This window comes from Cygnus atratus, chromosome Z (assembly GCF_013377495.2).
Source record: "Cygnus atratus isolate AKBS03 ecotype Queensland, Australia chromosome Z, CAtr_DNAZoo_HiC_assembly, whole genome shotgun sequence".
In the NCBI taxonomy this organism is placed as follows: domain Eukaryota; kingdom Metazoa; phylum Chordata; class Aves; order Anseriformes; family Anatidae; genus Cygnus; species Cygnus atratus.
In genome coordinates this window covers 20,060,911-20,085,261 of record NC_066396.1, presented here as the reverse complement: position 1 = coordinate 20,085,261, position 24,351 = coordinate 20,060,911, and the positions used below count along the sequence as shown (strand labels likewise).

The 24,351-nt window shown below is 36.1% G+C and overlaps 1 protein-coding gene across 7 annotated transcripts in view; it reads left to right on the top strand.

The window, feature by feature from the left end:
* The window catches only part of PDE4D (phosphodiesterase 4D), a 654,770-nt gene extending 631,526 nt beyond the window's left edge, over positions 1-23,244 (top strand). For 6 of the 7 annotated variants that reach the window (XM_035553451.2, XM_035553452.2, XM_050716136.1 and 3 more), the window contains 9 exons: positions 6,029-6,122; positions 9,676-9,848; positions 10,846-10,944; positions 11,034-11,198; positions 12,595-12,694; positions 16,540-16,694; positions 17,207-17,329; positions 17,835-18,017; positions 18,686-23,244. In XM_035553451.2, coding sequence (XP_035409344.1) covers positions 6,029-6,122; positions 9,676-9,848; positions 10,846-10,944; positions 11,034-11,198; positions 12,595-12,694; positions 16,540-16,694; positions 17,207-17,329; positions 17,835-18,017; positions 18,686-19,096 — 1,503 coding nt within the window. In that variant the 3' untranslated portion in view covers positions 19,097-23,244. The remainder of the gene's footprint in view (positions 1-6,028; positions 6,123-9,675; positions 9,849-10,845; positions 10,945-11,033; positions 11,199-12,594; positions 12,695-16,539; positions 16,695-17,206; positions 17,330-17,834; positions 18,018-18,685) is intronic. The other variant, XR_007709207.1, reaches the window with a different exon arrangement.
* The last annotated feature ends 1,107 nt before the right edge of the window (positions 23,245-24,351 follow it).

The window sequence follows — 24,351 nt, the reverse complement described above, 5'->3', positions numbered from 1 at the left end:
CTTGAATGTAATTTTAGCATAGTGCTTTCTAAGTTCACAGAATACGTGTTTTAGGAAAAATATGAAGATCTATCTGCTCTTTCTGACAGTCAAAATTGAATAATTTAGGATATTTTTGAAATATTAAGGAAAATTGAAATGTCTTAGTCTCAGAGATCATGACGTATTTACATTTCTCACTACGCATATTCGTAATTTCTGTATGCTTCAGGCTGTGCTATATTATCTTCTGTTAAATTATATTGGAGAGAATGTTGGTCAGATGGATGTCAGAGATTGTCTCTGGCTATCTTTGAGAATGTTTCCTTGAAACAGTGAATACTACTGTCGCAATGCCAGGCTTGGAGACAGGAGCCTGACTGTAGCTTATGAATTAAAAACCTGTTTGCGATCTTGATATAAATTAAATGCATGGGCGTCCAACCAACATTCTTATTTTTTTGAGAATGCTTTTTACTTATTAAGGGTCCTGTTAAAGAGAGTTTTGTACTGATAAACATTAAAAACAGAAGCCTTATATTAACCTCTAAGATTGGCCTATTTTCAGTTCCTTATCTTGTTTTTTGTTTGTTTGTTTGTTTGTTTGTTTTTTGTAGAATACACCCCTTTCCAAACCCCATAAAATAATATAGTTTATTATATTTTAAGTTTTAAGTTATGAAAGTATTTTTAAAATAGCAATTATACATACTTCAGAAACAAAATACACTGCAATGTGTGATATTCCAAATATTGAATGCAGGTTTCCTGTATGTATTGTATCCATGTAAGCATTTAGAAGTGTTATCTAGAAAAGAAGCAGCCAAAAAATTTGAATCTGAGATCTGTTGCCATGTTGATTTGGGAACCAGTGCAAAGAAAGACTCCAGTGCTTTCAAGCATTCTAGTTCCAGCCTCTGCAGGGTTTGGAGCTCAATTAACACTCAGATTGAAGGACTGCCAGGTAGGGGCATTTTGGTCCATGGACCGGCTTCTTGCCTTAGCTTTACCTTCTGTGCTGTTGCCAAAGGTAGCGGTTACCTCTTTACAGTCCTTGGGATGCAGCAGATTGCCTATTCATGAAAAGAAAGCCTGGGTGGAAGAAGCCCTCCTGGGGCATCTATGCCAAGGGTGGTTCTGCATCCTTCCGCAGACTGCACATTTACTTCAGCTTTGAGTTACTGATTCATGGACTTTAAGCAAAAATGGAATCAGTAGACCCAATATATATTGAGTGCAGTCCAAACTTTTCATAGACATGAACTGACTCTGTAGTTAGATTGTCTCCTTATCTTGGGAATTGAACATGAATCTTCTTCTTGCTATAGACACCAAGTCTCCCCAGCATTACTTTAGTGCTTTGGTCACAATTTGGGAATATAGTTACTGCAAAACGCTGTCCAAATTTTTTTTACATACCTGTGTTGACATCTGAAAAAAATATTTTTTTTTCTTCCTCTAAAAAAACATTTAAATTTACCCTAGGTTGATAGCAGCATTATACAGAGACACAGACACACTGCTATGAGCTCAGAAGGACCTAAACTACCTAGTTCAGTCCTCACTGTGTAATCTGTTCTTTGGAGATGACCACTATTTAGGAAACTGTTCTTGTCTCAGCACTTTTATTCTCACTCTATCAGACTTTTCATATTTTTTGTTGAACTCTGCTGCTGTGACATCAGTATTCAGTAGTGAAGAACTATATAATTGACTTAATGGATGTTTTATAGCCTGTCCATTTCCACAGGGAATTTCCTAGAATATAGCTGACGGCAGTGATAGTCCAAAGGGTAGTTGTGTCATTTTTTCAGTCTAACAGTGCCTGGCCTGTAAAGTGAGAAAACCCTTACGAAGAAGAATACAATATATACATAGCTCATCCAAAAACCTCTGATTCCTGCCTGTGCAAGGCTGACAATATTATAATTAAAGTGAATGTAACAACATATTCGATCCATTGTGACTGATTTTCTTCAACTACAAAACTATGTGACATTCAGATTTTTAAAATTCCTACTCAAAATAATATCTTTAACATTTACTATTTCAAGGATTTTTCATGTTTTGACTTGTTTTGAATAAAGTGCTAAACATTATTTCCAAGATGAGAAATGAAGAGAGAATATGAGCAGTCTAGCCAAGTTTCAGGCACTTAAAAGAGATGTTTTCTGGTTGTTACAGAAACTTCCCTGATTTGCAATAAGATCTTGTGGGAGCAACATGAAAGTTAGGCAGAATTTCATTCTCAAATAATAATGCAAGGATGCATAAATATGTGGAAAATGGTGCTCTATGAAACAGCAAGTTTTTGAGAAATTTGTAAATTCTGAAAAAAGTAGAGGCTTTGGGATTTTTTTTCCCTATATTTTAGGAAAAAAAAAAAGAGATTTTTTTTCCCCCAAAGGACAAGATATTAAACACCAAAAGATTAAGTAATGTACAGATATACTGCAAAAGGACATAATCAAGAAAACTATTTCAACATCTTAATTGCTGTACAATTAATGCTCTTTTATTTTTCTCATGCTGCATTGTCGTTCTTCATCAGAAACAGCTGTCTGCGTATGGTCTACAACTTCATATGTTCCAGTGTGGATGACGGTCATAAGGCTTTGTCATGTATAATTAGGAAATCAAAGCCATTTTCTAAACTCCACAGTCCAGATGTTCTCAAAATAGATGTCAATTAAAGCTGTGTTGGTGTTGCGTCAGCAACATGTGAAAGAACGTGAGGAAATCACACTTCTACATTCCTTTAAAGCCCAAAGGCTTCTCTCATTGAATTCACTGTTAGCAGGAGGGCTTTCAGAAGCGTGGGGACTTGTTTTACTGTATGCTCATATTCAGCAGCAATGTAGTCTTCACCAGGTTTTATGCTGATGGTCTAGCTTATGTGCTCTGTTGTCTTTCGGGGTTATGTGAGGTGGGCAAGACTTTGCATCAGACCAGTCAGGAACATAAGATTGGAGGAGACTGCTGTGTCTCTTGTGGGCAGCTCACACAATAAAGATTTAGTTGGAAATTCTTAAAGAATGTCTACTCCATAAACTCCACAAGATGGTTCCCAGTATACAGTAAAAAAACAAAAAAAAAACAACAAAAAAAAAAGTTAAAAGCCAAAATTGTATTCAGTGCAGGAAAACAAAAGCAGAGATTGAGATCAGCAAGGTGTACTGAACTTCTGTGTTTATATGATATTATTTCTGTGCAAGAAGCCACAGGTGAGGGCAAAAAAGATGTACAATGATTATTTCTCTGACCAGGTTGTAAATTGTCCTCCTCGCTGCCGGTCATTATTAAGTGAGCTTAACACTGAGTGTGCAAACAGGACACCAGTCAATCACTTAAGAAAATGTAATGCCTTTAGCAGCATCACCATGTGCATCACCATGTGCATCATCTGAATTGTTTAACTGGAACTAGCCGCCAGTGTTAGCAAGTAATGTGTACCCTGTCTTTCTCCCTCTGTGCCCCCAGTTAAATTTATGGATCAGGAAAAAAAAAAAAATCCTTCCTGTATCCTGCTGTATCAGGTAGTTAGGAAAAAAAAAAAAAAAAAAGCATAGTATAAACACTAAGTTGTTCTCCTTTCAAACATGAGAAATTTTTAAGTAGATGGAGAGCTCCTGAGCCATAGTTACTGTGGCTGGATGGTCTTTTTTTGAAGTGTGGCAAGTGATCCAATTGTGTTGCTCTGCAGCTGCTAAAACAGCATGGCAATGTTGGGCATTACCTAAGAGGGCTTATCAGGAAGCAGGCAGACAGATGAGGACTATTGAGGGGTATCCAGGGGCATTAGTTGTATCAAACCGAGAAAGAAAGAATGCTGGAGTGGTAATGGATTTACTGATGATTTAACCTGTAAGTTAATGCCATTTTGTCAAATTCTTGCATTTTTATTAAGATTCTTATGTATGATATTTAATTTAAAGCTTCAGTTTCTGGGTATAGTCTGGAGACAAATAATCTACAACTTTGTCAGTTTTTGCTTTAAATAATTCAATTTTTCACCTTGGGTGCAGAACAAACGAACAACGACAAAAAACACACCTATGTAAGTGTGTCTTAAATGCATGTTAAAAGTTTCAAGGTCTTTTAAAAATACTTTCAGAATTTTTGGCCCAGTCATGTTATTTCTTGGCAGGCTTGACTCATTTTTTTTAAACATTTGTAACATTGTTGACGAACATCTGACTTCACTATGGAGACTAGCACTGGTCTCATGCAGAATATATAGCTCTATAGTTCATAGCCTACGTAACCGTATTTGCATTATGGTTCAGATTTTCAGAAATCTGTTGAGCACTTGCTAGCACACAGCTGTATCTGAGATCAAAGTTGTGCCTTTGGCTTGTGACAGAAGTATAATTTGTTGTATGAGTCTTTGTAGAGGGAAATTCCTGGGCTGATGGTATGTCGAGATGGCAGGAAAATGCGGTGGCTAATGGTTAGAATGTTATATTAAAGGTAATTTTTATATTGTGCACTGTGAGCAATACAGTAATTGGTGACTTCCAAAGACATTGAGAAGAAAATAACACCTTTCACTGTTCAAAACCTCTTTGAAGTAAGGGCTTTGATGATTCCAGTGTGGTGGAAAGGAAGTGGTCAATGTTTAGTCTACTGCTTTATCTAGTATATAGAAGACGGATTTTGTAATTTTCAGCAAAAAATGAATGTTTACGGGGTTATATAATAAGGATAACTATTGCTTAATATAGTAAATGATCATGTCTAGCTGAAAAAGTAGAAAATGAATCTGAGAAGGGCTGAAAATTATTTGGCCTTGTTAAGACAAAAGAAGACGGGAAACTAACAACAAAATGAAAAAATGGCACAATGGTAGACAATATTCAGTAGTGACAGCTATTAATTTGCACTGGAAGGAACTGGTTGAATTGATAATAAAATATTGCTGAGTTGTATTTATTGGTAATATCAAGGCAGAGCTATATTACTATATGTGAAATGACATGTAACATAGAGCTGCATTGCACAATTAACATATGGTACACAATGCCACAGGTTCTCTCTGTGGAAGGAAGCACTGCTTCCCACACTTGTGTGGGTGATGGAGCCCTGGAACAGGTTCCTCAGAGAGGTTGTTCAGTCTCCTCCTTGGAGACCGTCAAAAGACATTGTCCTGCGCAGCCTGCTCTGGGTGTCCCTGCTTGAACAGGGTTTGGGCCAGATGGACCCAGAGGTCCCTGCCAACCTCAGCCATTCCGGGATTCTTTGAAGGTATCCTGGACTCTTGAAGGAGTAAAGAAAGACTCAATTATAATGATGCAATCAATTAACGCTTTGTGGAATGCTAATATGCACTCACATCAAATAGGCAGCCTATGTGAATTAAGGGGAAAAGAAGAGGTTTTCATGGATGGTTGTTTTCTACTCTGATGTTTCATACAGACACTGTCAATTTTCTGAGACATTTCTGACCAGAAGTGGCAAGTCATTGGTCTGGTCGATTAAAATATTTTTAAGTAAAAGATAAGCCTACATATTGGTGTGTAGGAAATCATAAGATATTTTGATATTTTTAAGGAGTGCCGTCAAATTCTTTAGATTAATGACAAGAGAAGAAACTTGAAAGGTTTTGAAAAGTATGTCAAATATATACAAATAGATTAATTTATAAATATGATAAGAAACTCCTAGCAGATAAGGGATCTTGTGTAAATATGTTTGCATTTTCTCTTTAAATTAAAAAAAAAAAACATGACAAGAAAGGAACATTTAATTATTTTTGAGTTTATGCTTATGCCTTACAGCTTTCAGTTACAAGTAGGACCCTGTGCCTCAGCAATCGAATCGTGATTCAGTGTTTTAGGTGGTTAAGAGTTATGTTTTTCAACAGATAAGGAAGTTAGTAGGGAAGAGCAATATTACACGTCATTTTTGCTTTCACTGGTATCTTAGTTTAGTGTATGTTCTTACTGTTGTGTCCTTCCCCCTGTTATAAATTGACTGCATTTTCTCATCCTAACCAAAATATGTCTTGATCACTAACTCATGCTTTTTTGTTTCTGGTTTTCCTTTCCAGTTTAAAAGAATGCTCAACCGGGAGCTAACCCACCTTTCTGAAATGAGCAGATCAGGCAATCAGGTCTCTGAATATATATCAAACACATTTTTAGGTAAGACCATGATGAGAGCTAACTTTTTTGCCTTTGTTCTTTTAGTCTCTTTCTGTGTTGTGATAGAGCTTAAAAGCAGGTAGCTTTCCATATAATTTTCTGTTTTCAGAAGCTGTACATTCAGTACAGAGGTTATGGTAAATCCATTCATTTACAGCTTGTTTAGTTTGTGTGTGTGGTTTCCCTGTGTACTTGCAGATGAATATTCATCTACATATTTTCATTATTATATTGCTACCATATTAAGAAATGAATATATCATAAATTGAGTATTTCATATATGTAAAATAGTTCTTCCATTCTGTTTCCCTTATGGCCAGAAGGAAAGTTAGAACAAAGAGGTTTCAGTGTGCTGAAGGCACACGAACACATGTAACCTCATTAAATCTCACAGTACATGGTTCTGATGTTTTGGTATTCCCTGCCTGCACATGAGAAAGCTGATGAATTTGACTAAGTCAACATCTGAACAGACTGCTGCCAGATAATTTGTGCAGCTAAAGAGCTTGCACTGTGGGATGTGAGCACTGAAAGTCCTGACATGATATAATGAAGACTGTGTTTCTTTCTCTATAGCTTTGCAGAAGGCAATGTTCTGTTCTGTTTTGTTTTTGATATGTATATAAAACTGGTGAAAATGAATAAAACTTGGTTCCATGTGGTTGATTGTGAACAAGAAAATAAAGTTAATATATAAATTTTAAGGAAGTTTTGAGCAAAACACAACTGGTTTGTGACTGTGCACATAAGGGGAAGCACAGCTGGATATATCTAAATTAGGATAGCAAATACGTTATAAAAGTGCCAAGGCTAAGAGAAATTTTGTTTTATTTGTGTGAGATAGCTGGTGCTTTTTGTGCTTTTTGGAAAGAAGTGGGGTTTTTAAAAGTCCCATTTTATCCTGCTTGTCACCGTAACCTAAATGGATCTCTTCATGTGCCTATTCAGTTTATCCATGATTGCAGTAGCTGCCTGAGAAGTGCAGCACAGCAGGGTTTCAGAAAAGAAGAAAGAGATATGCCTGTGTTGTGGAGAAGCGCTATTGCAGAGCTTTAGGAGCCACTTAGCTAACTGAAAAGACTTAGATACCAGTCTCTGTATGGCTTTACTTGAAAACTTAAGGCTCATTTTGACAGGGTAAGGAAATGCATCTGTCTACCTTTCAGAGGAGACCTCGGTGTGGAGCAGAAAGAGCACTGGAAAGGCAATCACTTACAAATTACTGAGCTATGGGTTTTCTTTAGTGGCTGCATATAAATGAAAACCTAGGCTGCTAAAAAAAAAAAAAAGGTGTACTAGAGGAATACAATGGGGAAAATACCTGAGATACAGAATTATTGCTTAAATCTAGTATTTCCAAAATGTGCTGTTTCAACATACAGATTCTGAGATACAATGAAAAGAGGGAAAATATTATCTCCATAGAAAATTCAAATGAATCTAGTAAATTGTTTTCTTAATACATAACTAATCTCCTGAACATCTACAGACTTTCACATTTGAGATTTAGGAAGATGTAATGAGAAAACAGTTTTTAATGTTTTTCTTCTTTAAAATAGATAGACTGTTTTCCTAGGTAGGACTGTATGAGATGTATGAAGTTATTCTTTCTGACAACTAATATATTTCTTGTGTAAGAATCAAGGTTCCTATCTTGAGTCTGATAATATGTAAGCTTTTTATTTTTCAGTGTAATTAATCTGTTTTCCTCTGAAGCGAAAGTGTAAGAGAACCTGTCAATGAGTATAACATAATCAGGATCAAAATGGCAAGTTACCTTTTCTAGATGTTCAGATAGGCCTGGGATACTTTGCCTCATTATTACAAAAGCATAGGCAATCCCGTGGAATTCCTTAGGAGATTTAAAGTCGTTCAGACAAGACCCTTCCTTTCACTTGAGTTGCTCTGACAAATCAGCATATGAACCTCCCTTTGATGGGTCTAAACGTTGTGCATATGACCAAAACCATAAACATCAAAACATGAACACGGGTCCCTGCTCCTCATCTGTTGTCGGTTTGCACCAGTCAAAAGCTCTAGTGCTTATCCTCCCCCTTTTTTCCTGATTGTCCGCAAGCAGAGAGCAAAGTAGGGGGGAGTGGAAGGGGGACTGGAGAACTTGGTGCTGCAGGCTAAAGCTTGGTAACATTTCTGCAGTCTCCTCTTCATTCTGATTTGTTTGGAATTTGAAGTGTCCAGTAAAGGCAGACTGCTAAAGGGTAATCAAAAAAAGAAAAGGAAAAAAAAAAGGAATAAAGTGAAGAAGCAAACATGATAACAATCTAGAAATTAGGAATGGACTCACTACCCTTGCCTGGTTTCAGTGTCTTTCTTGAAGATGACCATTGCAGGAAGGATAAAGTAAACATCTATTTTTAAGAGTCCCAATTTTCTTTTTTGTTGTTGTTCTTTTTGTTTCTTTTAAGTTGTTTTTAAATCATAGTTTTCATTCAGCTCCTGTGTTAGAAACATACGTCCTTGATATTCCTTGTTCTGCTGGAATATTTCTTAAGGACAAGAAAAGATGCAGGCACATCTTATCAGAGAAGAGATGAGTTGAAGGAAGTTATTAAAACACTACATTTAAAAAATAGCATGAATAAAATGAACAAAAACTAATGCAAATTCCTAGCAGATTTTGGCAGGAAAATCCTTTGTTGCACCAATTTCAGTTTTCTCTGGGGACCACAGGTGTCTGCAGTGCTCCACACCCCCATACTGTTTCTGCAGTGATCAGACGACAATAGCCTAAATACACTTTATTATCCCTTTGATCTTTGCCTATAGTGGTAGTAAGATTTGCTGGTACAGACATTGAGGTATATGAAATAATGCCACTGATACTGCTGGGGTAGCAAAAGCCCACAAGACAGAACTCTTTTTTTTTTTTTTGTCTTTTTTTTTTTTTTTTAGCAGAATAGTCTTTTTTTCAGTATTACTTACTTTGTTTGAGAGGTGCTATAAATTGTAACAGAAAAGAGCTGCACTTCAGATGTGAGCTGCCTCTACATGCAAAGCATTTGTTGATGAGACATCACTGGCAAAAGCTTTTCTGAGTTGTACAGATAGCATAAACAGAGCCAGCCCCCTTTAAGAGGGTTTTGGAAAGGTTTACATGAGATACTGTTTTATTTTTTTTATTTTTTATTTTTTTCCCCAGAAAATAAAAAAATTCAAATTTTCTTGCCAAATGAAAATACAGACTTCTGTTCACCTGTTATAACATTTATAAATGAAAGCGCTAACAATATCAGTAGGGCTACGGGTGCAGGGAAAGTGGAAATTAGAGAGTCACAAGGCATATTTAAAGCCAGTTCAGAAATCTGTGAAATAGAGCGCTGCTTTAGTGAGGACCTGGTCTATGTTTGTCTCATTTCATGTTTTAACTGCTGTTGATATGAAATATCTGTTGAAAATTCTTCAGCCACAAATATAAAAAAATAAAAAAGTTTTGTTAAGCATTACAACATCCATAATATGAAACTCAGCAGTAAGGCAAGCAAAAATATTTGTAATTCATATCAAAAATATCTTTTTCTTCATTCTTTTGAAGACAAACAACATGAAGTTGAAATTCCTTCTCCGACGCAGAAAGAGAAAGAGAAAAAGAAGAGGCCAATGTCTCAGATCAGTGGAGTCAAAAAACTGATGCACAGTTCCAGCTTAACTAATTCCAGTATTCCCAGATTTGGAGTTAAAACAGACCAAGAAGATGTTCTTGCCAAGGTAGAGAATATTTAAATCCTTGAATTTAAACCGTTGAATTGAAATAGAGGTTGGTCAGGTGGAGTTACCAATATTATTCCATCTTCCACTTACAGCTGTTGATTGCAAGCTGTAGCAGTAAAGGCTGATCTCACTTAAAATAATGTAAATCCGGTGAAGTGGAAGAGTAATAACTGAAATCAGAATCAGGCCATAATGGTTGATTTCTGCTTGAACAGGATTTCAACAGGAATGTTTCCTGTCAGTTGCATATATTAATAATAATAATGCTGCATATTCCTTAATAATACCTGAGGAAGAATAAACTTATGTACTGTCAGAGGAATGAAAATCTACAGCAGACCCATGCTTTTCAAAAATGCACAACTGTATAGCATTAGAGCTATCCTTGCACATCCTGTCTTCAACTCCATTTTTCATGTACATATTTTGTTTTTAGGGACACTTACTGAGATTTTTGCACCAGCAACAATTTGGCAATAATCTAACGCTGGTATAAAGTGATTATTCATTCAATTTTAGATGTTTGTATTTATATATTTGTATTATATATGCCTATCATTATGTTCTCAGGAATCTCCCTATTTATTTCAACAGCCTGTTTTTGAGGATCAGGAAGACAGCAGCAGAACTGCAGTGTCTCTGCAGTTCACCTCCTCGCTGAACTTTGCTCTTACTAGGCAGTGTGATAGAAAGGGTGTCAGCTCATTCAAGATACTGCAGCATCTCTTCCTCTGGAGCAATCCACTTAAAAGTGGCATTCTTTCCTCCCTAGTGAATTAAAATCAGGAGAGGTGGTAGATGCAAGTGCAAATATTACAAGATTAGTAGCAGCAGCTTTCCCCCTTTCAGAGTTTAGCATATAATTTTCACAGTGACTCTAGCAGGCATCAAGCTTTGCATTTTCATGAGTCTGCCATTTGTAGCTGTTTTAATCAAAAAATGCTGGAATCTGTGTGTTAGATTTCAGTGGTTCTGTTGCTTGATTCTGTCCTAGGAACTAGAAGATGTGAACAAATGGGGCCTTCAGGTTTTCCGAGTAGCAGAACTATCTGGAAACAGACCTTTGACAGTCATCATGCACACCATTTTTCAGGCAAGTAGGAGCAGCCATACTGCTTCATGCTTATCTCAGAGATTTTTCTGTGCTTTGTAATCTGAGTTGTTTCCCTTTTTCTTTTCTAGGAACGAGATTTGTTAAAAACGTTTAAAATTCCAGTAGACACTTTAATAACTTACCTGATGACCCTAGAAGATCATTACCATGCAGATGTGGCATATCACAATAACATACATGCTGCAGATGTTGTTCAGTCAACCCATGTCCTGCTATCAACCCCAGCATTAGAGGTAAACTACACCGAGGTGGGAAAGAGGCAGGCATGAGAGAAAGGGACACACTAAGACTTTTCTCAACAAAATGATAAACATTTTAGTTTCTGCAATATTTTTCGAAAAGAAATCTTGATATTTCATAAGTTCCTCTCTCTTAAAGATACTTTGTGAGGATCCAGATTTATTTGTATGTAAATATTATGCAGAAAATGTCATGTTTTTCTTCAAAGTCATGGTCTTATACTTGCAGATTTGTGCCGTCATAACATTTTTTGTTGTAACGCAATTTGTAACTTGTTTCCATCATTTTATTATTAACTGCATCCTGTTCCATCATTACTTTCCATGTGGGACTCTCACTAACCACAGTGGAATTGCGTAGGAAAGACAGTGATAAAACAGGATTCCCTCAATAAGGCCATTTGTTTATTTTTTTGTTGTTGTTTTTAAATTGTGCATATTTGTTCTGAACCTGAATGACAGTTGGCAAAGATCCACAAAGACTCTGGAATTCTCTTGGGAAAGATTTTCTATATGTCAAAGAGGGAGATCAGCTTATGCTCTTAAATCCCCACCATCTTCACCAAACAGCTAAACTGAACATCAGGAGCATTTTTTGATTTTATTTGTTGTTGTTGTTTGTTTGTTTGTTTGTTTGAATGTATTTAAATCAACTGTTTTTGATGACCTTGCTCTCAGCAGTTTTCACCAATAAAATGGCAGTATCTGCCCAATGCCATTGCTGATCTACGTACTTCTAAGCTGTTCTTGATCAGTTATGAAAGCCATTATGTAACTTGGGAACTTGTAACAACCGGGGACAGGACTCAGTGACACGCCAGGTCCCTTGCAGTCCTTGCTTCCTATCTTCCTAATATTCTCATACAAAGAGACATCAGTAAATGCTAAGTAAGATTCCTTGTAGTCTATCACCGTTTCCTTTAGTGTCATTGAGGAGATGTTCATTCTTCAAATGCAGGACTGTGTGTTTATTGTGTAACATAGACATGTCAGATGTGACATTAAAGAATCTGGCAGGAATTTTTAACTTGAATTTGTGCTATGGGTCAGAAATCTAAATCTGTAACTACTGGTTTAATAAAAGTTGATTTATTTATAGACTGAAGCTGAAAAACACTTCAGTTGTTACTTAATTTAGTGATGCTGTCAGTGTGAAGTAAGGATAGTTTTACTTTCATGGCCAAGCTTGAAATATTTATGGAATTCTACATAATGGATGATTTTACAAAAGGTTGTGTTAACCTATGTGTAAAATATCTTCTTAAGATTCCTGATGCATTTCAAATGTGTTTTTTTTTAACGTTCAGATCAAGATTAAAAGTAGAGTCCTTTTACTGAAACCATTTTTTCATTGATTAGTGATTGTCATTTCTGTTTCATGGTTTTCTAGGCAGTGTTCACTGATTTGGAGATTCTTGCAGCAATTTTTGCCAGTGCAATACATGATGTAGATCATCCTGGGGTTTCAAACCAGTTTCTTATCAACACAAGTAAGTTTGATGTTCAGTGGTTTTCTCAAAAATTTGCTGCAAGATCTGCACATAGCACCTGAGAAATACAAAATCTGTTAATTGTTTGCTTTTATTTGTACCTTTTCTTGGTAAATAGGTAGATGTTTGTATTTTCAACTGGATATTGTTTTGTATTACGTGTAACTTTAGAAATAATATACACAGTACTGGTTAGCAAGAATTAATAAGACATGAAAAATAAGACATGAACTATAATCCTGCCACTACTTCAATGTATTGGATGTGGTCTCTTTCCTGGAAATTGGTTGGTTTAAATTAAATATATAGATAAAATTGTGGGAGATGAAGTAAGATTAAATAAAACACCCCCAAAAAAAGAAAGAAAAACAACAGTTAATGTGCTTATATTGCATATGGTATGACCAAGGATAGCAATACTTTTTTTAAGAAATTTAGAAAGCAAGTTTTCTGTTTAGAAATGGGACTGGTAGATGCATTTCTGGCTCTACCTGGCTGCTGTACTTTTTTTCTGATCTCTGCATAGTCATGCCTCATGGACTGAATTTTCTCAGCCTGCCCCTGCAGACTGTGGCAAATGTCTTCTCTTTTTTTTCTTTCTATGTGACTCAGTGATGCTTCATATATGGAGGGGCAAGCCCCAGTGAAAAGAGACCCTAACGCCATCTCCAAATGTGAAACCCAGTGTACTTGTTCTGCATTCCTCAAGGCTGTTCTATGCAGCACTGCATGAACCACTTCCCTCTTTTATCTTCTGCTAGAAGAAAAGTACTGTTAGCCTCATTAAACCTAATCACGGCACATTTACCAAATGGCTTCTTGCCCCAGTGCAACTTGCTTTGATTATATTACTCTCTTTTCCTACTATAAGTGGGTAGCACATTTTAGCAAATTCCATCATATGCTCTTATTTCTTTTGCCATCTGTTGTCTTCTCCTTTTACAATAACTGACCCAGAATTACAAAAGTTGAAATAATTCTAAGAATCCAAGCCTGTAAGAAGAAAAAGCTACAGAAATGGAAGCATACCTAGAAGTTGTGTATTTGACCCATCGGGTTGCATGTTCATAGACACTGTCTGGGTAAATAGATTCACCAGGTGAATCTATTCCACTGGTGCTAAAATAGTATGACCCCATATCAGCAGTATAGTTTGAAGAAGGGAGATCCTGTTCTGACTCATTTCTGCTGTACATTCAGATAAGACCTCAAGTCTAGCCTGTATCTAATTTTATTTGCCTTAATGGCCTGAGGGCTACCCTGTAGTGAAATTTTATTTGGTGACTCATCTGCAAAGTGAAGGATTGGGACTGTCTCTAGATTTCTGGTACTGTGTTGGTAGTAAGTGCAGTTAGCAATGTAGTGTAGAAAGACAGTGAATCAAACATTGTTCATGAAACTGTGTAAAGCCCAAACACTTAAGAGTAGGCACATATAAGTAAAGTTTTTGTTTATTTAATTAGAAATTGAACAGCAGGATATATTGGTGGCTCCGAGTTGCTATGGGGAAACCAGTGAGTTGGTTACATTTAAACAGCTTGACTTTCTAGATGAATGGGCCAGTAGTGCTACATAAAGCTTTCACTTTTAAGGCAGATGGTTGAAACTCAGCTGAGTTAAGAGTGATTCTGATGTAGCAGCTTAGAAGAAATGTCTTGTTATTCTAAGTTGCTTCCGATGGAGAAGACTTCCGTGTAAATCAAGTAGTGCCACTAACTGGAACTGCTGTTAGTAAGCTCAAAAGAGACAAAGGGGTTTTATCCCTTTTGAGTTGTTATATGCTTGAGGAAGAAACCATAGGAATAGAGATAGACATAATGAACATATAATTCAGTTTTATTTAAGATTTTAACTCATTTTCCATGAGGACTTGAGAATCAGTGCCCACATGACTTCTACAAAAGTTACAAAATCTCTCAAATCCCAGATTTTCCTAACCTCTAGAAGATCATTTTCTTTGACCTAATTTTACGTTTTCCAACGAACCTTGCAATGTATTAACATTTCACTAAGAAGTATAAGAATACATTTTAAAAATCATTATTGACTTATAGTTATGTAACATATGTACATATTTTCCATATTTCAGGTTATTCTTTATAATTATTTACACGTTATATTTCGGAGTTTTATTATATTGTTTCAGGATTTAAAATCCATTTAGAAAGTTGTCCAAAAACTTGATCCCTCATAAACACTATTAAAGTATAAACAAATGTGGATTGTGCTAGCATCAGGGGAGGTGCATATTTGACGACTGTAAGTCTATCCTTCCAAATAGTCTTGAAGCTTATAGTGTGCTACAGATGTTACCAAGGGGGAACTTTCTTCCATTTCCACCTCCATTACAAAGTTGAGCATGTTTTAACTCTCTCTGTAGTTGCAGCCGTTCCAAAGCAGTTCAGCTATGTTGAGGGTTTTGCAATTGAAGCTCTTCAGAAAGCAGTTTGAAAGGGATATAAACTACTACCTGTCTTCTTTGTAAGAAAAATGACAAGTAGGCAAACTTTATAAATATTCTGTGGAAGACAAAAGAGATACCATTTGACAAACTTTCTTTTTCCTTTTGCTATTACAGTTTTGCTACCATTAGGATAAGGGAAGTTAGAGGAAGGGTTTCCAAATTCACAAGATCGATGTGTTCAGGACAAGAGAGGAAGACAGAGGGGGAAAGCATAATGAGACTATTGAAATATGAAGAGCAGAGCCTATAAAAGCACCCCATTGAACCAGAAACATTTTAAAACAAAGCTTTTGTAGAGGAAGATAAAGAGGACAAGGAGTAGAATAAACTCACATGTGGTTAGATTTCAGATAGAAGAACTGCAATAAACAGAAATTAATGTCAGCACAAATGTGATTGCATAAGAAGAATGCTTTTTGGATGATAGATTCATTTGCACTCTGTGTCTTAAAAAGTGCAAGCTGATTGTGTGGCATTCCTGTGTAGAATCTAAATCGGTGCAGAAAATTGTCTAAACTGTTTTTATTTGTCAAAGCTGTCTTCACGTGTGCCTTGGTACAGGCCTAAGAAAGGAGTATGAGCTTCACTTATTCTCACAGCCACGTGGCGTGACTGAGCGAAGAATAGTCTTGTTAGAGAAGGTACCATTTTAGCATCACAAGTAGATCACACTCAAGTATGAGACAGTAGACAAGGCCACTGCTTGCACTTTCAAGCCACATAGCTTTTCATGAAAAAGATCAGAAGTGTAACTGTGACTGTCCTACCAGCCTCCTCTCAAAACATCCATTGTCACAGACTAATGATGCCCCTTAGGCATAACTTGCTACTCAGCTGGGTGTCTTAGATAACTGCAGAGGTACATTATTTGGAAACCAAGATGGGTGTTCTTTGCCTGACCTGCACTGAAGCCTTAGCTGTGTATTCACAATTCTGAGTAGTGGATAGGTGCACCTTCACTTAAGCAATTCAGTTTTAGTGGGTGTGGAGGGAGGGAGGGAGGAAGGGAGAGAAGGAGGACAAAAAAACATCAGAATGTGTTTTAGTCTGTGTGTTTATGCATAATATTTTCCATGTGACCTCATGCATATATGAAAATGTATTCTGAAAAATATCTTCCTTGTATGGTTTTCTAACTTGCCATTCCAGGCATGTGTACTGCAAAGCTGGCTTTTTATTTTTCTCAGGATACTTTGCGTTGATTTGTTAAGATGTTCAGTTGTTAATTCTGCAAGTTTCGATACTGTGTGAACTACCGGAAATTGTTTTCTAAATGTTCGTCTGTAAATCTTATTAGGAATGTAATTAATTTGAAAAATCATAAGGGGTTTGGTGGAAGCAAAGGCTTTAGTAATGTTCTGCCCTGTGACTGTTATTGCAGATTCTGAACTCGCCTTGATGTACAATGACTCATCAGTACTGGAGAATCATCACTTAGCTGTGGGCTTTAAGCTGCTACAGGAAGAAAATTGTGACATTTTCCAGAATTTGACCAAAAAACAGAGGCAGTCATTGAGGAAAATGGTCATTGACATTGTGAGTTCTTCTTTAAAGTCCCTTTTGCATAGTGCTAGCAAATTGAATGATTATGCACAGCAACATTTTAGGATAAATTACAAGTCGTTAGACTTAGATGAAGTAAAAACCTGAAGTTGTATTGTATTTTGTCCAAACATGAACAGTGGGATCTTTTCGGTTTCGATAACCATGTATACCTTTCTGGAAGGTATACAGCCCTGTTTCAAGCTGTTTTCATACTGATGTCTATGTTTGCCATTTCACTATCACAGCTGGAAATTTTCTACTGAATTGATGATAATTAACTTAGACTGATCAAATCTTTCTCCAATTATTTTGTCATATTCTTAAAATAATCAAAATGAAAGCATTAGGACACTGATGACATATGGGACCAAGACTTCTGTAGTGTATTCAGATACAGAACTTAGGTTTTCTACTGAGAACCATTTGTTTCTGGGTCCAAAGATTTCTGAGAAGTCAGTAGAATAATTTAAATGATACTCATTTATTCTCTTGTTTCTTTCAAGGTACTTGCTACAGACATGTCTAAGCATATGAATCTATTGGCTGATTTAAAAACTATGGTTGAAACCAAAAAAGTGACAAGTTCTGGTGTCTTACTTCTTGATAACTATTCAGATAGAATTCAGGTAAGAAAATTTATCTGTAAATGGTTATTTGTATTACCATGAGTTACACCATCAACAGCATTTGCCTACCTAGTCTTCAGCTTGGGTTAAATCAACTGTCCATTTTCACACTGTGACTCACTCTCTTCCCTCTTCTCTCTTATATGTTTCTTGCATGTGACATATTCTGTCAGGTACTGAATGATTCTTTGGGAAAGTAATGAGGTGGTAATATACTTGTGGGCTGATTTTGGCCTTGCCCTACCCTTCAAATTATCAGCACCTTCTTGGTCTTTCTCTGAAACATTTTCTGTCTCTTACATGGGGAGAAGCAGTAGAAGTGAGGTAATTCATGGCTATTACTGCAAGTGTGAAAAACACTCAAGGACTAAGTTTTTGCTCTCCAGAATAAATCTTGCACTACATGTATTTTCAAGATTCCGTTTCACAGCCACCAAACGTGTAAATGGAAAAGGAGCTGTTTTTCTCCAGTGTAATAACACAGCAGGTGTTCAATCTATTTTAGGTTCTTCAGAATATGGTGCACTGTGCAGATCTCAGCAATCCAACAAAGCCACTCCACCTATACCGCCAATGGACAGATAGAATAATGGAGGAATTCTTCCGTCAAGGAGATCGGGAAAGAGAGAGGGGCATGGAGATAAGTCCCATGTGTGATAAGCACAATGCATCTGTAGAAAAATCACAGGTAACTGATTTCAGTAGGCAGATAAATAGCCTAGTATGACATTTTAATGGAAAAAGATAGTCCATAACCATTCTTCATATTTTGATGAATTTCTGAACACACTATTTCCTTGTTTTTCCTCTCTGAGTTAATTAATTCAGCTTCTGGGTAGCAAGTGAGAGGAGTTAAGATTCTTACTGTGAAAACATAGTGCATAGCAGTGTGTTTCCTGAAGGGATTCCATCATTGTTGTTATCTGCAATGAAGCATATTCTTCAGAAAATAATATTGTACAGCTGCTCATTAGGGTTTCCTTCAAAAGCAGAATTAAATATAAAGCAGCTGTTTGGCTCACTAAATGCAATGGAGTTCTTTGGAAAGAACAATTCAGTTGAAAACAAATCCTTCCCAAGTCCTTATCCAACCCTCAATGAGAGGTTTGAAATGCTAAGAGACCCTATTTTCTGCTTAGAACAGCATGGACTCCTTTCAGCCACCTTAAGAGTGCTGTGTATAGTGTCTCATGCTAGTGTTATCTTTCTCAGGCATTATGGTCTATTTCTTTTAGACAGCATGAATATTGAAAGCATCTCTGTACAGTAAATGGATTGAATTACTGTGATGTTTATTCGTAGTTTTTCATTTTTTGTGAATAAGATATCATTCTAATTTTGTATTGTTTGAAACAGGTGGGTTTTATAGACTACATTGTTCATCCTTTGTGGGAGACATGGGCAGATCTTGTTCACCCAGATGCCCAGGATATCTTAGATACACTGGAAGACAATAGAGAATGGTACCAGAGCACAATCCCTCAAAGTCCCTCTCCTGCACCTGATGACCAGGAAGAGGGCAGACAGGGACAAACTGAAAAATTCCAGTTTGAATTAACACTGGAGGAAGATGGGGAGTCAGACACCGAAAAGGACAGTGGAAGTCAAGTAGAAGAAGACACCAGCTGCAGTGACTCCAAGACTCTTTGCACCCAGGATTCAGAATCCACTGAAATTCCTCTTGATGAGCAAGTAGGGGAAGAGGTAGAAGAGGAGGAGAACCAGACAGAACCTTGTGCAGTGGAAGACCATGTTCCTGACACATAACAATGAGGACACATCCTCTCTCTCTTGCCCTCTCCCTTTCCCTCTCCCCTCCTTCCTCTCTCTAATTAAGTAATGGTTTCCAAAGTGTATGTCATATGCTACAATCATGATCACAACTCGCTGTCATCTGCTAGGACGTTTGTCAATCAAAACTGACCTTGATGACTCAGTTTGGCACTCAGGAATATTGTAACCAGAATCTTCACCTCCACTGCTTCAGAAAGTGGGGGAAGAAGATCCATAAACTACATCTTACTAAGCTCTCAATTTCACAGATTTGATTAATTAAATCAAATATTTTCAGAGGAGTACCACCTGCCAACCGAATGCTGGTATGCTTTGGTAGATTTTAATTTTAATTTAATTTAATTTAATTTTTATTTTATTTCACAACTTAAGCATTGGATAATGTTCATCATCAGAGGAAACAGACAGAAAATAAACTGAGGTTCCTACTGGAAAGCAAATGCACATAAATGATGGGACACAACACGAATCTGTTACCAATAGGAAGATGAGCTGTGGAAATTGCATAATTTTCTAATTTCAAGTCTTCCTGATAAGTGACTGAAAAAAGTGTAACCCAACGGGTTGCACTGAACTCTGCATTTTGTATAATATGTAAAAGAGAGATCTTTTGTAGAGCTTACTTTTATTATTAAATGTACTGAGGTATTATATTTAAAGAAAAACACTTTCCGACTTCATCTGCCACTGGTTATTTTTTCCAAAGAGTAACTTGCAAGTTTTCAGTACAAATCTGTGCTACACTGGATAATACTTCTAGGGTTTTTTCTTTCCTTCTTGTTTTGCACCTTAGAATTTCAAAACAATATTGAATTGTAAATGTCTATTATTTTATGTATTAGTGAGTTTCATGAATATCCTTTATGTTACCCAAAACTCCTACAGTATGATGGATTTTTTTAGTTTGTTTTCATTATAATGTTCGCAGACATATTAGAGGAAGTTACGTTTTGCTATTGTCCTCGTAGTGGCCTGATCCTGTCAATTCTGACTTAGTACCAGAAGTAGTACTACCATCGAAACCAACTGTTAAGATTAAGATTTGCAGGACTAGGGCCAGTAAGAAAGGTAATGAATTGTCTTTAATATAAAGGCAGCTCTTCTGCTATATTTATAAAATTCATCCCTCTGAAACATGATTTTCAGACCATTTTTTTGCCTGGGAACTATAAACTGCTAAATCAGAACAGGCTAATACAGTGTTTGGAATATATATTTTGGCATAAAAGCATTAATGTAATATTTCCAATTTTGATTCCCTTAGTTTCTTTTTATCTTTTAGCGATCTAGTTACACCATTTGCTAATCTGAGACATGTACAACATAAAAATTGTGATTAGCATTATTTTTTCATGTTTTTATTGCAAGAAGAGCCAGGTCTATCTTTTTTTCTATGTTTTTAAGTAATTGAACAATGTATCAAGAGAGTGGTAGTTTACTTCACATTATTTTAATCTCAGATCTTTTCATCCTTTATACAGCTTGTGCTGAGAGAAGCCTACTTTTAGGTTTGATTGGTACTGAAAACTTCCATAACTTGGAAAGCTAAAGGGAATTAGGAGTTCATGTTTGACATTTGCCAGTCCTGTTGCTTGGTCACATGCAATGGAGGAATTTTTTACCTCTGCTGCTTTACCCTTCATTAAAATTGTAGTTTTCAGTTGGGAAATAGTTGCCTAGAGAAGGAACAGACTCCGGTCTGTAAAATTCTGGTACAATGACAATGTCAAGATGATTTCTTAACAAAAGAAAATGAAATCAGACATTATTTCCCTTGTTCGGATTAATTTGGTAGTAAATAAGCAGATATAAATATTTTTTGTTGTTGTTGTTTGTTTTTTTATTTTTTTTAAGTGTCTGAGATTTCCTTTAAGATAAGAACTTCTTTAAAAACTATTGGCTAATAATTCAGCCTTTAAATTCATTTCACATTCTTCTATATCCAGGTCAAAATTTTCTCTACCCTTAGCCCTCACAGGGCTTTAGCACAGATGATACTGAAGGAGGAAAGAAAATGAAGAGAACTCATGTTTTTAAGGTTTCGACTATATTTTGTTCTTCATCATTTCTTCCTGAACCTGACCCACCTAAAAATCCTCTCAATCCCTAAGAGTGCCTGGAACCTTAATAATGGAAAAGCAATATAAATTCCAAAATGACCAATGGGGACCTGAAAAGCTTTTGTATCTGCACTAACTGAAAGTAAATGAAGAGAAAACACCATATTATATTGTGAGATATACACCCATACATATGGACAATCAAATCATAGAAAATTGTATCATTTCTTAGAGATGGGGATATAATGCACTGTACAATCTTTTTTTTTTTTTCCTCTTTTGCCAAAGTGTGTTTTAGCATTGCACACTGCTTTAAAACAATACAATTTACAAGTGGCTTTATGTGTTTTAAATAATTTTGCCATAATAAAATGCGATGAGTTGGGTATTGGGGGGAGGGAAGGGGGGGAGAAAATTCACATTGCTTATAACAGTACACTTTAGCTTGCAAGTTACTGTACTCAATAATGCTGTATTTGAATTTTTAAATTGTTTTGTGTCATTGTTAAAAAAGATCATGAAAGAATATAGGTAGAACAAATAGCATTCAGAAGTTTTAAAAACTTGAATGAAATGGATTTTTCAGAAAGCTTTGACAATTCTTTTAAAATGCATTATTTATTTTATTTGTGCCATGCATTTTTCTCACCAAATGACCTTACCTGTAATACAGTCTTGTTTGTCTCTGTTTACAACCATGTATTTATTGTAATGTACATACTGTAATGTTAATTGTAAATTACCAGTTCTTATTATAACATCATCCTTGTGAGGGTGGTGTTGCTATATTTGGAAACTCTTGGTGAGAGAATGATTATTGTGTATACATATTCCTTGTACATTTTTTCTCCTGTAATATACTCTCTGTCACCTTAGAGCTTGTTTATGGAAGATTCAAGAAAAGTATAAAATACATAAAGATATATCAATAAAAAAAAAAAAAAGGAAAAAAGAAAAAAAAAAGCTGCAGGTCTTTGGTCCCAGGGCTGTGCCTTAACTTTAAACAATTTTTTCTTCTGTTTTGCTGCATTTGAAAGTGAGGTAGCTGTGGGGCTAGGGCTGGGCATATCTACCATATTTTTAGTGCTAGCTTATGGGGATTACAAGTACAAGCTAGTATGCATGATACTACAGTGAGCTTTCATTCATGACCCTACTGGAAGTTCAAGCTTTTCCAGACTTTGGGCAATATAATTGTACTGCCTCTCTGATTATCTTTTTACAGGCTATCATCAGGGATTATTGCAGCCATTACTTGCTACTACTAAAAAATAAAAAATAAAAAAAAATACTGACACTATATTTCAATACTGAATTTTGCTGAAAGAGCTTTGGAAAGCAGCTCTAATAAGCATCTGATTTTAATGCATATTGGCAAATGAAATAATTGGAATTAAAAGGGTATATCTCATACTTTTTTTTTTTTTAGTCAACTAATATTCTTTCTTTACTCAGTAGCACAAATTGCCACTGTATAAGCAGAATCCATAAAGTAGGACAAAAGACAACTTCAGACTTGGAAATGCTTTCTAACACTAATAATAGTGTTATAAGCAGCCAAAGCTTTTATTTTGTATAGATGTATCTAAGGCTTTGTACAGGTGTGTATAGCATAATGCACTAGATCTGGTAAACCTTTTAGTAACACTAGCGTTAGTTTTGCAGATTGGACTCCGAGCATCTCTTGCTGTTTGAACATCACATTACTCCAGACTGCTTAGGACTGATAGCAGTGAATTTTCCAGAGCAAGGTAAACGCCTGTCCTCCATTCCAGTGATGCCCAGCCCTTGTAGCATGCGACTTTTTGGTGAAAGGAGCGATTCTTTTTCAAGTAAAAACAGAGCCTCCTTTTTGACACAAACTGTAGATTTTAGCAGCCCTGGCCCAAAGGAAAATGATTGCTTTTGTTTTAAACAGTATAAAAGGGACACTATAATGAGAGAAATCCTGAACAATATTTTGTTGTTTTAATTTGATTTTTTCTTTTGGGGATGTCTTGAGAGTGGCAACTTGTGTGAACATTGCACATGACAATTACTTCACCGGTTTCTTAGCCTCTCTTACAGCCTATGGGATAGTACTGTACATCAATACCTTCATATGAAATTTTTATATGCAATGGAAATAAAAGCATGGGTTGATTCTGCCTAGTTACTGTATTTGACTTCCTTTTGCAAGTTTTTTTTCTTTTTTTCTTTTTTGTTTTATCATAGCTGTGACATCTTAAGAGAAAACATATTGGTAGAATACTTAGGTTATGTTATTTTTTTCATCATACTGAGTTTTGAGTAGATAATACAAAATAAATGTGGGTGCTAATCAGACAAGTTAGTCAAATGTGGTATTTCATAAAGTCTAATCCAGAGATGTGCTATACAGTTGTATAGAAAGACATTCAGTCTCAACTTTCAGGAATTTTTACTATTGACTTGAGTGGCAGAAGAAGCCTATCTTGAGAAAATAGGACTTCAGCTGAAATGAGGTAGAAGAGTAGAGATTGCTACCAGAGCAATACATGGGGGTATCAGAAAGAAGAGAAAAAAAATGAAAAAAAAAAAAAAAAAAGGAAGAAGAATGCTGTAGGTAAATATTGACCAGAAAATCCCTGCTCAAATGGATGATAAAAAGAAACTGTTTTTTTAAAATTAAACTTCATAAATGCCAGCTCTCGTCTTGAAGAAGTGTGGTAGAGCACTCAGTCTTAATGCTTTTGAAGTGGCTTTCATAAGCCACTTGATCAGAGTACTTATTGGGGGCGGGAGGAGACTGCTTAACTGAAAATATTTTCAGATTGAGTAATAATAATAAAATCAATGTCCTTTTTTTTTTTTTTTTTTTTTTTCCTTAAGATCCTCCTTCTTAGATCCTCCTTTGGGTTTGGAGTTAGTTTGCAAGGAGTACAACCCTTAGGACTCCTTTTAAATCACATTTTGGTGGCAGAAGAGGCTGGTAAGAGCTGGACTGTGAAGATGAAGGAAGCTGTGCTGAGCACCATGGGGCAGGTAAACCAGGTGGTGCCCCTCGTCTGTGCTGTCCCCATCCTCACACATTCCCAGTGTCCCTAATGGGAGAATGTTCTGCATACATCATGGATTTTAGCCTGAAGGGAGGAAGGAACTCCAGATTCCTGTTAGCTCTATTAAAAACTCTATAGTGAAGAGCTCGGG